Consider the following 16,005-nt stretch of genomic DNA (forward strand, 5'->3'; position numbering starts at 1 on the left):
ATTTGAACTTTCGAAAGCCGTGCCTGCGGTTATGGGCAGATGGGAATTTGTTAATGTCCGGTTGTAGAAAACCTGAACCTTAACTTAATTAAAATATATCAACAGCGTGTGTAACCGTGATGGTCTCTTTTCGGCGGAGTCCGGGAAGTGAACACGGTTGTTGGAGTTATGCTTGACGTAGGTTGCTATAGGATCACTTCTTGATCATACTTGTATCGACCGTGCTTTGCCTTCTCTTCTCGCTCTCATTTGCATATGTTAGCCACCATATATGCTAGTCGCTTGCTGCAGCTCCACCTCATACCTTTACCTTACCCATAGGCTTAAATAGTCTTGATCGCGAGGGTGTGAGATTGCTGAGTCCCCGTGACTCACTGATACTTCCAAAACCAGCTTGCAGGTGCCGATGAGCCCTTGCAGATGACGCGACCCAGCTCAGGAGGAGCTCGTTGAAGATCTTGTCCTTTGTGTTGTTTCGTTCTAGTTGATCAGTAGTGGAGCCCAGTTGGGGTCGATCGGGGACCTTTGTCGCATTTGGGGTTCTTCTTTTATTTTGGTTCCATACTCGGACCTTGATTGTATCTGGTTGATGTAATGTTGTATTCATGTAATTGTGTGAAGTGGCGATTGTAAGCCAACTATGTATCTCTTTCCCTTATGTATTACATGGGTTGTGTGAAGATTACCTCACTTGCGACATTGCTTTCAATGCGGTTATGCCTCTAAGTCGTGCTTCGACACGTGGGAGATATAGTCGCATCGAGGGCGTTACAAGTTGGTATCAGAGCCTTCCCCGACCTTAGGAGCCCCCATTGCTTGATCGTTTTTAGCAGCTGTTGTTGAGTCTAGAAAGATGTTTTGAGTCATTTAGGAATTATATATCGGAGAGTTTAGGAATTCTTTTTACTCCCCAGTCTCCTCATCGCTATGGTAAGGCATCCTGACATAGAGTTTTGACTCTTCTCTTCTCAAATTTTCACTAATTTTTTTTAGGATCACGCGGGTATCTTGGAATCGTTCCGATGGTTTTGTGACGAGAACATTGTCTTGGTGCCTCCTGTCAGGGGTTTTGTGGCAGTGTCCCGGGTAGTTGAGCTCCGAGGTGTTGTCATCATAATTTTATCGTTGCAGTTCTGGAATACCTGAGTTTAGTATGCCGACATCGAAAATCTCTTTTATGCAGTTCGTTGGTGAGATAACCTCGACGCCACCCAGTACTGGGGCGGGAGTTCGGGAGTATTGCCATAACTCGTATAACGGATGCTTTTCGAAGGTTGAGGTAGATGATTTCCGAAGGTTTCTTGGTTATGTGTTGAAGGATGGATACAGCTGGATGTAGGACTTGCTAGTTTTGGGTGAGATATTATGCTTCCCCTGTATCCCCAACACCTGATTGCATAACTGGGAAAGGTTCGGGAGTTTCATCAGTGGGAATTCAAGTAGCTCTTAGGATATGTTTCCGACAGATGTATGATATGAAATTGGGGTTCGACGTCTAGTGGTCCGCCTATTCACGGTCGGTTTTACAGTGGTCTCGTTGTGTCTTAAAGAGTCCTTGGCTATGCCGACTCGGGGACGCTTCGTATGTCATGTGCACTGCCTTGTACATGATGGTGCTGCATGATCGAGCCCGTGTAGGCCCCACCACGAAAACTTCGAACGAAATCTCTATCATATGTTTGTTCTGGCTTATTCTGCAAGCCAATTCTTTGTTTTGTTTTTCAGTTGTGGTATTCGAGTTGCTTTGAAGTCAAATGTTGATTCCATACCTTTCCTAAATGGTGTTCTCATATTTCTATGTGGATACCAATCCTTCTTGATCATCAAGATTGTCTTGTCAATCCTTTTCACCGGCGTGTTTTCTCTTCAAGTGGTCCGATCATTTCAACATCCGCAAGATCCAATCTCAGTTTTCATCAACGTTGTTTGCTTCATCCGTCTTCAAGTTGTCTTTGTTTTCCCACCGACCCACCCCTTTTTCTTCAAGGATTCAGATTCCTTAATCACTATCCATTTTATTGATGAAAGTCCCTCCGTTCTATTTCCTTCATGTTCTTATCCGGTGATTCTCATGAAGATGCTAACGGAGCTTCTAGTTCATCATTCTTCGTTTCTTTTATCTTCTCCGGTGGTTTCAAGTCAAGCTTTTGGTGTTGATCATATCCCTTTCCTCATTTTCAATGCTTTCTCATGCTGGTGCAATTCTCAATCTTTCACCTCTTGCTATTCAATTGTCCCGGAGTGCTCAAATTTTCTCAAAAGGTTCGTCTTGTCATTCAAGATTCTTTCAAGATCTTTTGAGGATGTTATCTCATTAAGTCATTTAATTCAACCGGTGCAACCTCTCTTTTAAATCATTTCAACGGTGATTCTTTTGAGTGGGCCCTAACCCACAGGTCTATTCCCAGGATCTTACCTGACTCTTCTTATTTTCCCGGAGATATCCTAAATTCCTTTTAAAGTTTGACGTAAGAATGAGTTATCATTAGTCAAATGCCATCTCCTAGATCTTTCACAATTCTTTTCATCGTTGGCTCAACCTCTTCGTTTTGATTCTTCCGGAGTGTCTAAATAATTCTTGGTGATGTTTCTCGTCGTTTTGAAGACCGAATAAGAGTTTCTCTTTAATCTTGCTCCATTCTCTTCAAGATTCGTGATTCTAGCTTGTTTCCATCCTCTCGTAATTGTTTTGATCGTGAGAATTCTTTTCACATATCCGGAGTAATTCAAGATTCTTCTCAGTTTGTTATCCGGAGTCCATCAATTCAGGTTTATTCATTCCCAGCTTTCAGTTATCGTCCTCCCAATGTTACCGGTGCATCATTCAAATATTCTCTAATCAATTCATGATCTCTTCGTTCTCATGTATCTAAATTCTCTCAAGCATCCTCGTTCATTTGCTAATTCTTCCCGGTGTTTCTTTATTTTTTTCTTCGTCCATTTTTAATTCTTACGGTGGGTCGTTCAAGATTTCTCTTCCTTATCAATTTATTCGTTGTTTCTATTCCACCAGTGGTTCGTCGAAGACCTTCTCAAGTTTACGTGATATCTATCTTAATCCTTTCTTCGAGAATAAGTAGTATGCCAAATCCGTTTGCTCGTCACCAATTTAATTGGTGAAGGATGCGCACAACGTAATTCTTATTCTTTGTTTCATCCAAGTGATTTAATTCCCTATTCCGGAGGTTCATCAAAATTCTTGATCTCAATTGTTCATCTTATCTTTGTCCCAGAGTTCCTACCTCTCACAATTATATCACCATGGAGATTCATCTAAATCATTACAAGGATTCACCTTGTGTTTTCAACTTCTCTTGCTTTTATCATCATTTTGTTTACCGGAGTTCCTCATGGATGTTCTACATGATGGTTCATCGAGGTTTTATTTCCTTCTCGAAGCGTTCATCAACATTCTTTTCTAAGGAGCTCAATCATTCTTCATTTTGTAATCTGGAATGCAATTGTTCTTCCTTATCTTTTGAGGTGGTGTTATGTCATTCTTAATAATTTGAGTTCATGTTTCCACGATTCACATGTTGTTAAATGAGATATTTTAAATCCATCATCTCGTCATTGGAGTTATCTTGGGGTATATTTCACCTAAGGCCTTCCCAAAGGTTTGTTGCAATTATGGTGCTTATAAATGATCCAATGTCTTCTTTTATCCTTCCGGTGAAATAAGTTTCTCGTCTCCTTGTTTATTCCAATCTAATTCTTTCCCGTGAGTGGCGGGTTGTCACCTCATAATTTGAGTTGTATTCCATAAGACCATATCAAGCTTATTATTTTCATTGTTGGTTTTCCAACAACTCCGTTCAACCCTTCTCCTAAAGATGCCTTTTCAGGCTCTTTTGTAGCAGAAGTTGGCATTGTCTTCTACATTCGTTTGTCTCAATTATCTTTACTCTACTCTTTCGTTCCGGAGGCATTGTGATGTTGCTCTCTGCAACCCATCTTCTTGTTTTGTCAGGATCGTGTTCTTTTTGTCCTTATCCTTTTAACCGGAGTGTCGTGCCTGCTTTTCGAATTTTTCCCATTTATCCAAGTTTTGCCTCCCTTCTCAGATGGAGTGCTGCTCAAATTATATCATTCTTAATCCTTCTCTATCTTGTTTTAACCGGAGTGGTTTCAATATACATCTTGCCCTTCAACCTCAAGGTTTTTCGCAATGTTCTTTGTCCCTCTTTTCTAACGGAGTGTTTTCAAATTTTTCATCTCCGTTATTCTTTTTCTCGAAATGGCTTAACATTTTCAAGGTTCTTTGGTCTCAGTCGTTTGTCAAAGAAGCAACTTAGTTTTACCTCTTCTCTTTCTCTTCTGGTGCCATTCTAGATCTCGGGACGAGATCCTCTCGTAGTGGTGGAGTGTTGTAACGCACCGAGACCGATGTGCCAGGTGTCGCCTAGTTATTCGCTGGTGTTGCGTTGTCATTGCTTGCGTGTCATGCATTGCATATCATGTCATCATGCACATTTCATTTGCATACATGTTCGTCTCTTGCATCCGAGCATTTTCCCCGTTGTCCGTTTTGCAATCCGGTGCTCCTATCTCCTCCAGTGGTCATTTCTACCTTTCTTTCATGTGTGGGGGTTAAACATTTCCGGATTGGACCGAGACTTGCCAAGTGGCCTTGGTTTACTACCGGTAGACCGCCTGTCAAGTTTCGTACCATTTGGACTTCGTTTGATGCTCCAACGGTTAACCAAGGGACCGAAAAGGCCTCGTGTGTGTTGCAGCCCAACACCCTTCCAATTTGGCCAAAACCCCACCTAAACCTCCTCCATCATCTCGGTCGTTCGATCACGATTGCGTGGCCGAAAACAGCACCTTATTTGGACTCTCCTAGCTCCCTCTTCCTATAAATATGTGGCCTCCCCCAAAAATTCCGCGGTACAAACCCTAGATCCAACTCCCTCCGCGCTACCGGGCATTTTTCCCACCGCCCGGACATGTCCGCCGCCACCTTCGTCCAATCCGGAGCCGACATGTGTCCTCCCGCGCCCCACTTCGCCGCTGGGCCCGTGGAGCCCATCTCCGGCCCGCCCCGGGCCGCGCCAGGCCCGAGGGGATCCGCGCCGCGCCGCGCCGTCTCGCCAAACCTCCGCCGGAGTTCTCCGCCGCCGCCTCGTACCTCGCTGCCGGCAACCGCACCTCGCCGCCTCTCGTTACCGCTCCGGCCACCGGAGTTCCGCCGTCGTCACGCCATCGGCTCGGCAGTGCCCCGCGCCTCCTCTTCCCCTCCTTTTCCTCCCTGGCGCTCCCTCTCCTCTAAGCCCAAGCCGCCGCCGCCATTGTTTTGCAGGGCCGCCGCCGAGCTCGTCGTGGTCCTCCCCGACCTCACCCGTCGCCGGATCCGGGGACCCCACGCCCGGATCCGCTCGTTCCCGGCCTTCCCCGGCCTCCTCCGCCCCTCCTTGTCGCTGCCCCGCCGGCGAACGGCGCCGCCGCCGCCTCTGCCTCCCTCGATCCAGGCGGGATCGAGGAGGAGGACGACGCCTTGCGCCCTGGGCCTCCTCCCGCATCCGTGGGCCGCCAAGCCCGATCCGGCCCACTACCTCGGCCTCCTTCCCCATCCTGGGCCGAGCCCATTTGGGTGAGCGCCTGCTATATCCCGCGCGTGCGCCTTTTAACTATTCGACGCTCACTGTATTTCTTCTAAGTCCCCGAAATTCCTAGATTCACATGCCTATGTTCACCATGCTGTAACTTTGCATCCGTAGCTCCGATTCATGCAAATAGCATACCAAAATGTTCGTCTCAGAGAGTACATCATTTCATCTCTTTGCATAATTTTCATTTGAGTTCATCTTGATGCCCGAAATGCTTTTAGAAGAGTGCCACTTGAGATAATTGTCAGATCTGCTGCTCCATTTAGATATTTGTCATTTTTGCCATGATTATTGTGTGCATGATATGGCCATGAGCTCTACATATGTTTTGTTAAGGGTTTTGCCATATTTCTAGAGGTGCAACCCATGTATTTTTTTGATGTGTGTGGTGACTAGCACAAGCTTGCAAAGTGAGGCACTTGTTAATGCTGATTTCAGGGACTTAGCATTTCCACGAAGTCCTTGGACTGTTTATTTCATTATGCCATATGTTCATGTTGTTTCCTAGTGATCCGTGCCTCTTTTGAGGATGATCATTAAGGATGTTTTGTTAATCTTGTAGTTCTCTGTCCATACATGCCTTTGTTTGCAATTATGGAGCACCCTAGCTTGAGTCAATCGAGCTCTACTTTTGCTATTTCGTGAATCTGGGCAGATTGTCTACTTGTTAGCAATTTTGCCGATGATGTTGTAGTTGATACGTGCATGCTATGTTATTGTTCTTGCCATGTCTAGCTTGTATTTTGTGTATTCTTGATGGGTGTATGCTTAGTTTGTCATGACTTGCTCTGTAGCGAGTGCATCGAGCTCGTAAACATGCCTACTTGATATCTGTTTTCAGCATGCTCCAGTTTTCACTAAGTCTGAGAACTGATTATGTTTTTGCCATGTTCACATGCTTGCAATTGTATTTTCTGATCTCTTTTCGCTCATGGTCACTAAGGGACTTTTGTTAAGCTATTTGAGTAGCTCCATGCCATGCTTTACTTTGCCATGTTTAGGTCCTGTAGCATGTAGTTTTGCTGCTCCGAAGAGTGCTATCTGATCTGAAATTCCAGACAAGTGTTAATTTCACTAAGTCTGAGATCTGTTTACCAAATGCATTTTTGCCATGCTTGTTTGAACCTGTTATTGTATGAATTGGCCGTAGCTCGGTGCTATACTTTTGTTAAGCATAATGAATGAATCCCTTCCATGTATTTTGTTGCCATGTTTGAGTACTGTAGCATGTTAATCTTGTTGCATTTAGATGGCTACTTGCTGTAAATTGCAGAACGTGGCCATATTTGAATTGCTTGCCATTTCCAAACCGTAACTCCGATTCCGGCATTCTTTATATCATTTTCAAGAGATTTCATCTCACCTTTCCAGTGGCACACTTGGATTTCCAAATTGAGCCCAGGTTCATTCGTTCCTTGACAAATCATGCATATGCATCGCATCCCACATATCATACCATGTTCATGTGTTGGTTGTTTACTATGTTGTGTGCTTCTTTTCTTGTGTTTGCTTCTTCGGGTTGGTTCCGGTTACGTCGCATTTGTGAGGACCCGTTCGTCTACGTCCGTTTGTCTTCTTCATGGACTCGTGCTTCTTCCTTGCGGGATTTCAGGCAAGATGATCATACCCTTGAAATCACTTCTATCTTTGCTTGCTAGATGCTCGCTCTTTTGCTATGCCTATGCTGCGATACCTACCACTTGTTTTTCATGCCTCCCATATTGCTAAACCAAGCCTCTAATCCACCTTGTCCTAGCAAACCGTTGATTGGCTATGTTACCGCTTTGCTCAGCCCCTCTTATAGCGTTGTTAGTTGCAGGTGAAGATTGAAGTTTGTTCCTCGTTGGAACATGGAGATGTTGTTCCTTGTTGGAACATGTTTACTTGTTGGGATATCACAATATATCTTATTTAATTAATGCATCTATATACTTGGTAAAGGGTGGAAGGCTCGGCCTTATGTATGGTGTTTTGTTCCACTCTTGCCGCCCTAGTTTTCCGTCATATCGGTGTTATGTTCCCGGATTTTGCGTTCCTCACGCGGTTGGGTTATAATGGGAACCCCTTGACAGTTCGCTTTGAATAAAACTCCTCCAGCAAGGCCCAACCTTGGTTTTACCATTCCCACCTAGCCTTTTTCCCTTGGGAGTCGCGCATCACGAGGGTCATCTTATTTTAACCCCCCCCCCCCCGGGGCCAGTGCTTGTCTAAGTGTTGGTCCGAAATGGGCAGCCTGCGGGGCCACCTTGGGGAAACTTGAGGGCTGGTTTTCCTCGTAGCTTGACCTATCCGGTGTTGCCCTGAGAACGAGATATGTGTAGCTCCCATCAGGATGTCGGTGCATCGGGCGGCTTTGCTGGACTTGTTTTACCATTGCCGAGGATGTCTTGAAGAACCGGGATACCGAGTCTGATCAGAATGTCTCGGGAGGAGGTCTATTCCTTCGTTGACCGTTAGAGCTTGTCATGGGCTAAGTTGGGACACCCCTGCAGGGATTTCAACTTTCGAAAGTCGTGCCCGCGGTTATGGGCAGATGGGAATTTGTAAATGTCCGGTTGTAGAAAACCTGAACCTTAACTTAATTAAAATATATCAACAGTGTGTGTAACCGTGATGGTCTCTTTCCGGCGGAGTCCGGGAAGTGAACACGGTTGTTGGAGTTATACTTGACGTAGGTTGCTATAGCATCACTTCTTGATCATATTTGTATCGACGGTGCTTTGCCTTCTCTTCTCGCTCTCATTTGCGTATGTTAGCCACCATATATGCTAGTCGCTTGCTGCAGCTCCACCTCATACCTTTACCTTACCCATAAGCTTAAATAGTCTTGATCGCGAGGGTGTGAGATTGCTGAGTCCCCGTAACTCACAGATACTTCCAAAACCAGCTTGCAGGTGCCGATGAGCCCTTGCAGATGACGCGACCCAGCTCAGGAGGAGCTCGTTGAAGATCTTGTCCTTTGTGTTGTTTCGTTCTAGTTGATCAGTAGTGGATCCCAGTTGGGGTCGATCGGGGACCTTTGTCGCATTTGGGGTTCTTCTTTTATTTTGGTTCCGTAGTCGGACCTTGATTGTATCTGGTTGATGTAATGTTGTATTCATGTAATTGTGTGAAGTGGCAATTGTAAGCCAACTATGTATCTCTTTCCCTTATGTATTACATGGGTTGTGTGAAGATTACCTCACTTGCGACATTGCTTTCAATGCGGTTATGCCTCTAAGTCGTGCTTCGACACGTGGGAGATATAGCCGCATCGAGGGCGTTACAAATCTCTAAACCCATCAAATGCGTCCAAGACGTGACAATGGATTTTCCTTCCCACCGGAGCTCACTCAGTTGATCCAGCAGCAGAATGCGTTGATGCAGTTGCTAGTCCAGAATCAGAATTAGGGGAACAACAACAACAACCCACCACCACCACCACCTGTTGATCACTTAACCGGTTTCCTTAGACTGAATCCACTGGTGTTCTCAAGTAGCACCGAGCGTATAGTAGCAGATGATTGGCTCCACAAGATTGGAAGGGAGTTAACCAGTACAGGGTGTACTGACGCTGAGAAGGTGCGTTTTTCCGCACATCAGTTGGATGGACCAGCAGCATCATGGTGGAAGAATTACAGTGTCACCTACCCTATAGCCACAGTGACATGGGACCAATTTCAGCAGGCTTTCCGTACCACCGTTGTTTCAGCAGGAGCTATGCCCATGAAGAAGCGTGAGTTTCGCAACTTGCGCCAAGGAGGACGGATAGTTGGCCAATACGTGGATGACTTTAGTAAGTTAGCACGTTATGCCCCGGATGACGTTGCTACGGATGCAGCTAAGCAGGCGAAGTTTCTGGAAGGACTGAATGATGAGTTGAGCATGCAGTTGATGGTAGCAACTTTCAACAACTACCAGGAACTAGTAGATCATGCTCTTATGGTTGAAGGGAAGCAGCAGCAGATTGAGAACCGCAAGAGGAAGTATGGACAAGGGAAGTACAATTCAGGAGCTCAGCAGAAGCCACGTTTTACCCCAAAATCGGGAGTACATTTGCAGCATATCCATGGAGGAGGGAGTTCGCATAATCATAATGGCCCCAAGAACGGTAATCAGAATGGGGGAAGCAACGGTCAGAACCGTACCAACCCATCAACCCCAGCCAAGAGAGACCTGAGCCAAGTCACATGTTATAAGTGTCAGAAGACCGGACATTATGCCAATGAATGTCCTAAAACCCAGAATGGAAATGGCAATGGAAGCTCTGGGAAGAAGCCGAACCCTTTCAACAGGGGACAGGTGAACCACGTTAACATGGAGGAGGTTGAAGCTCGGCCAGATGCAGTAATAGGTAAGTTTTTGGTTATGTCATTTACTGCAATCGTTCTTTTTGATACTAGTGCATTTCATTCATACATATCAAGGGGATTCGTGGATAAGTATAAACTGCCTACCAAGGTTCTTAGAACACCAATGTTAGTAAGCTCACCAGGAGCGGAGTATATGGCCAGTAAAGGATGTTTTCAAGTGCTATTGAGTATAGGTAGACATGTGTTTCCCTCGGATTTAATCATTTTGGAATCACAAGGTTTGGATGTAATTCTCGGTATGGATTAGCTATCAATGTATGGAGGAAACATCGATTGCGCCAGTAAGTCGATTTTACTTACCACCCCAGAAGGAAGAAAGATCAAGTATGTATCACGGCATGTGCCGAATAGGACTCAAGTAAATTCCTTATCAGGAGTTGTACAGGAGGAAGTACCGGTGGTAAAGGATTTTCTGGATGTATTTCCAGAAGAATTTCCCGGCCGGCCATCGGATAGAGATATTGAGTTTTTGATTGAGCTTTTGCCAGGCACAGGACCAATATCTAAGAGACCGTATAGAATGCCTGCAAAGGATTTGGAGGAGATTAAGAAGCAGATTAAGGAGTTACTGGATAATGGACATATTCGCCCAAGTTCGTCACCTTGGGGATCACCAGTACTTCTAGTGGAAAAGAAGGATGGACCGTTAAGGATGGTTGTTGATTATCGAGGACTGAATGAAGTGATGATAAGTACCCACTACCGATGATCAATGAATTCTTTGACCAATTGCAAGGAGCTAAGGTATTTTCCAAGATCGATTTGCGATCAGGATACCACCAGTTGAAGATTCGAGAGCAGGACATACCTAAGACAGCTTTTACCACAAGGTATGGGTTGTATGAGTATACCGTTCACTACAAGAAATATGTCAACTTGTGACCCTCACTATTGGTCCCTGAAAGGTCATAGTTTTTCATTTGCGACCTTTTTGTGACCAAAAACAGAAGGTCAAAAGCCAGCAGTCGCAAATTGAAATTAACGACCTTTTCTGTGAGAAGGTCATAGACGTTTTTGACCAAACCAGAAGGTCGTTGAACCCATGAACTTTTGTTTTGGTCACTAGCTGTCTGCCCAGGCCATGTCGGATCCGACGTGGCAATCTGATGTGGCAAAGTTACGACCAATTGAAAAGGTCAAAAATTAGAATCGGCCCGGTCCAATTGGGTGTTTATATGGGCCGAGCCCAATAATTCAGCCTTTTATATATTTTTTTTCTATTAATTTAGGTCAGCCTCATGGGCCAAGCCCAATAATTTGGCCTTTCCATTTTTTGGGCCATGGCCTTTTTGATTCAACAAATTTAGTTTTTCTTTTTTCAGGTAAACTAGTTAGATGGGTCCCAATTGTCAGGTTCTATTCAAGTGGGACTCTTTTGACAGCATCATTTTCTTCAGATTTCAATTTGAGAGAATAAATAACCATATTTAAATAAGAACAGACAGAAAACACAAGTAATACTTCAAATAACAGCAGCGAGAATAAATCTGTTATAGATACATTGACAACAAAAATTACAAGCTCCACAAGTGTAATTACAAGCTTCAAATTACATACTGGGCTCCTTCTCTCATATGACATGGTTACATACTCTGTTAATGTAATAACACATATACAAATACAATCACAGTCACACAGATATAGTCGACTAGGCCATGACCTTCGCTACACTGGGCTAACAGAACAGCAATAGAACTATCATCACGCCTTCGACCGTCGCCCTGCTACATGAGTCAGAAGAGAAGAATCAAAACACTGGAGCCAATATATTCTAAATAGACCATTCAAAAAAGGGCAATTTCTTTAGAATAATAACACAAATTTACATAGTACAATGATTTTTTGTTCTCTAGTTAGTTAAAACGAGATACTCGTGCATACAAGAAAGGTGATGCACGGAAATAGAACATTTTACTAATAGCACATAGTATCAATATTATGTTCTTATCGGCTTATTCTTATGCCAAAAGCAAGAAAGATAATCTGGCCAAATAAGCAACTACTCCGTAAAATAAAACATCAGTACTAATTAAGCAGACTAATCCTTTTGTGAAAAATGGACTGGATAATTGGTTTTCCATACACAATCCCTTGCAGTTAGCAAGAACATGACAAACAACGTGAACATGAACACATACCATACTGTCCCCTACATTTATAGCTAGGATCAGACCCCTCTCTTATCAGTATATTGACTAGTTATTAGTAAAGCAGCAACCAACAATAGTGATAATGCAAAAGCGGCTTTTGTGCTTCTGCATATGTCTCTACTATCAATATGCTTTGGGAAGCAGAGGCAGATATTGAACATCCTTGAATAAAAGGTACCCAGATTACAATGTTGTGGATATATAGTTACTTGGTATTTCAATATTTCTGCTTAACATAACAGAATTACCCCAACCTTGTATATTAAATTAAGAGATGCATTGCAAATGTCCGAAGCAATGTTATGCGCTATATCCTTCTCGTTATCTCAAGGCAGGCAAACTAAGATTTCACCCGACCTACAACAGTTGCGTCTACAACCAAACTACAATAGTAGTAGCAACAGATGGAGGCAATTGACTCACCTGCAGTAGCTATCCAGGAGCAAAGTTGAGGATGCACCGGGAAGGGGCAGCAGGATGCAGCTTGGGGACATGGTTGGGGAAAACAACCAGAAGCAGCAGCTTGGGGACTCGGTCGGGGAACACAACCAGCAGCAACAGCAGGTCCGGGGAACACAACCTGAAATCACATGGGAAGTTATTTATTCAATTTCACCAAAGACCCCCTTATTTGTTAGAAACAACTTCCCCTATACAATCCGCATAAATGAAACATGAATGCACCTAGATGTTGTCAATTAGCATTTGGTCATATGCTCTATAAAAAATGGGTGATTGCTACATGCCCGGAACAAAGCTACTGCTAGAGTGTTGCGTACAGCTGACATGTTTGATGAGCTTCGATATGAAGAGAAGACCGGAGATAGGTAATTCAGTGGGTTTGGGCTTGACAACAGGAAGCAGGAACACAGCAATTGACGAAAACAAGATGCCAAACTATATTTAGTAGTGTATATATATTGTGGTACTATGTTCCTGTCAAGGGCAGCTTTCGTACCAGGGCCTAAAAACATTGTAAACAAGTAGAAATACTACTCTGTTGTTACAAGTCAGCCAAACCTAACTATAGCAGCAGCGAAATTTCTATTAGTCCATAATAAGTATAACTATGCATCTACTAGTACTAGTAATTGTGCAATGTGACAGCAAGCATTAAACAACACTTAAAACAAAGCAGCATCACAAGACAGATTTAATTCTCTGGGGCTACAACAACATCTCAACCGAACTGCCGAAAATGTCCCTTTGCAGCTCGACAATTAAAGAAAGAAACGCCTCCCGAATCCCCGAACTAGGCACCAATTAGATTTGCACTAGATCCGAACAGGCATCCACACAGTTCACTGAATATCTCAGACACTGCAGTAGGCTACATCATGATGGGGGAAGGCAGAGGAGGGAGCAGGGGAACAACCTTCTATGGCGCAAAAGCAGACCACTGTAGTAGGCTACATCATGCATTCAGAAAAATAGATTAGAAAAGAGGCATGCATATGCTCACATCATGCATTTGCACATTCATTCAGTAGCTAAAATCAAACTGCAGCATAGTTGGTGAGGCCAACTTCAAGACCATAGCAAGGCAACTCATGGGAGTAGGCAGCGGCCATTACGACATCACCAGCAATGGTAGCGTAAACAATTTGAGCAGTGACATCCTTGTTGGTCTAAAGTACTAATGTTAAGAGATACAACATGACTCTATGGTAATAATAAGCAACATAAGCAACATATATAGATAATTGAGAAGTGCACAAACTATGATGAACAGATGAAGAATCTTTCAAGGATACAAATCGCACAACAAAACGGTACTTGGGGGTATTGTACTTGTCCTTGTCCTGGTTGGTCTCAGCCTGGACCGATAGTCGGTCTTCCCCCTGAGAAAACAAGGGAGAAAGGAAAATCAGCCAATCAGAATCACTGTCAAATGACAGAAGTAGCAGATTCATGGAGAGGCAGGTGCTAACACATATAGCGCCTTCTCTTGAACTGGACTTGGAAACGCTAGGAGTACGCCCTTGCCTTCTGCTTCTTGATGTACACCTGAAAGACATATCCATGAGAAGCACATGAGTACACCTAGGTCTGGAACATTAGTGCTAACCAGGAAACACTAGTAATCAATCAGGAGGCACAAATAAAACATTTTAAGATAAGATATCAAAGTGGTTCATAGTTCTATTCAATGGCGAGAAACATTGAATCTAACTAGTAATCACAACTAATTCCTAAATACAACAGAGTCTACTGTCCAGCGACTACAAGTAGCTTCTGTGCGTCTAGAGGACTTGGCAGAAAAATACAAGAAGCAGCACTTACGGCCGGGAAATTGGATCGACAAGCAGAGGAACATGCAGTTCCATCCATCGACTACAAGTACTAGTACCAGTAGTAGTATATCCCCAAGGCTTCAAGATGCCTACACGATCTTTGCTAAAGTTGCACAATCCCTAGAAATATCTCTACGTAACTGGTGCTGTAATGGATGCATGCATCCATCATTCTGTACTACTACCCCTGAATCTACGTAACTGGTGCTGTGATGGATGCCGTTCTGTACTACTACCTGAACGGAAGAGGAACGATGATGGGGGAGGCGCGTACTTCGGTGCGCGACGCTGTGCTCGGCGAGCGAGCGGGCGGAGAGGACGGCGCCGGAGAAGGCAGAGGTGGCCGTGGTGCGGGCACGGTCCTGCGCGATCCGCCGCTCGCACGCCGCTTGCGCCGCCGCCATGTCCCGGCGTAGATCCGCAGCAATGGGCCCTCCCGCCCCTTCCATGGCCTTGGAGATGGAGGAGCATGGTGGAGGCTGGGGCCTTCCTCTATCCTCCTGAGAGGCAGGGGCGGCGTCTGTGCCCGGAGAATATGTGGAAGAGGGGCGGTGGCTCGAGGCGAGGACGGGTCCGGCGGTGATGGTGTAAGGGAGGTCGCCGGTGGGGGTGGGGTTGGGTGTCGGCGACGGGATTAGAGATGAATCAAGGGTGGGAAGGCATGGATCCGGAAGCAACATGGCGGATCTGGCTGCCGCCTCCGCCTGACCTGCTGCTGCTCGACCGGGGAGAGAAGGTGAGGATGGGGTTTCACGGCGGCGGTGTGGGGGGAGGGCGTAGGCCGGCGGCAGCGGCGGTAATGTGGGTGGGAAGAAGGCGTGGTGGAGGTGGGTGGCGGCTGCGCGAGGGGAGGGGAGGGGAGAGGTGGATCGCTAGGGTTAGCTGTGTGAGGGGTTTGCCGTGTGAGAGAGAGAGAGCGGAGGGGTGGATGGACGGATGGATGGATGGACAGATGTTTGCCATGTCATTGATCCATGCCATAGCTGGTTCCACCATTCAGAATTAAGCTTTTTTTGTTTTTTCTCTTATAGTTTTACCCTCTTATTCAGGCAAACATTTAACCTATTATAGCTAGTTCAAATAAACCAATATTTTGTACATGTGTGTATTTAGGGATGACAAACAATGTTGATTTGGGAGGTTTTCATTTTCTTTGCTCAAAAGAACCATTTTCCATTTTCTGAGTGACCAAAATGTGTTTTTTTGTGAAGGAACTACCATACATTTGTTGCAAAATGGCACAAAATCGTTTTTCTAAAATACTAGGTCATATTTAATCCACAATTGATAAAATGGTTGGGTGTCAAAAGCTTTGATCCACCTCTGATGAAAAAGACAAATTCCTGCCGATTCAGCAGGAAGCGGGTCAAATTTGAACTGTAGCTACCTCATAGTTTGCTCTTTATTTTTTCCAAAAATCATTTCTAGGTAAAGAAATATCTATTTAATCCAAGAAACACCAAAAAATTCCAAGATTCAACCACTAGCTAGGAACGGTCATGCCCGCCGTTTTGACCGCATTTTGAAACGGGCATAAAAAATTCAAAAAATTCAAAAGATTGGGAAACCTTCGCATTGTGTCATTATATGTGACCAAGTA

General features: G+C 44.6%; 1 protein-coding gene across 5 annotated transcripts; it reads right to left on the bottom strand.

The window, feature by feature from the left end:
- Positions 1 to 11,428: 11,428 nt before the first annotated feature.
- On the bottom strand, positions 11,429 to 15,313 carry LOC147990522 (uncharacterized). Of its 5 annotated transcripts, none has more exons than XM_087516913.1 (6): positions 14,680 to 15,313; positions 14,043 to 14,118; positions 13,866 to 13,952; positions 13,574 to 13,739; positions 12,535 to 12,691; positions 11,429 to 11,682 (listed from the first exon to the last, which is right to left on the bottom strand). In XM_087516913.1, the coding sequence occupies exons 1-4, from the start codon at positions 15,083 to 15,085 to the stop codon at positions 13,682 to 13,684; spliced, it is 627 nt and encodes a 208-aa protein (XP_087373039.1). In that variant the 5' UTR covers positions 15,086 to 15,313; the 3' UTR covers positions 11,429 to 11,682; positions 12,535 to 12,691; positions 13,574 to 13,681. The 5 variants fall into 5 exon arrangements, with proteins under 5 accessions (XP_087373039.1, XP_087373038.1, XP_087373034.1 ...); XM_087516912.1 differs by having other exon boundaries at positions 11,429 to 11,685; XM_087516908.1 differs by having other exon boundaries at positions 13,487 to 13,739.
- Between the last annotated feature and the right edge of the window lie 692 nt (positions 15,314 to 16,005).

Source organism: Triticum urartu, chromosome 1A (genome assembly GCF_056163025.1).
Source record: "Triticum urartu cultivar PI428250 chromosome 1A, HENAU_Tu73, whole genome shotgun sequence".
Taxonomy (NCBI): Eukaryota; Viridiplantae; Streptophyta; class Magnoliopsida; order Poales; family Poaceae; genus Triticum; species Triticum urartu.

Excerpts from the sequence above, each read along its gene's own strand:
- LOC147990522 (XM_087516913.1), bottom strand. The coding sequence starts at position 15,085 with ATGTTGCTTCCGGATCCATGCCTTCCCACCCTTGATTCATCTCTAATC. Across the intron at positions 13,953-14,042 it reads CAAGAGAAGGCGCTATATGT|GGGGAAGACCGACTATCGGT; the intron begins GTTAGCACCTGC and ends TTGTTTTCTCAG. Across the intron at positions 13,740-13,865 it reads ACCGTTTTGTTGTGCGATTT|ACCAACAAGGATGTCACTGC; the intron begins GTATCCTTGAAA and ends TTAGTACTTTAG.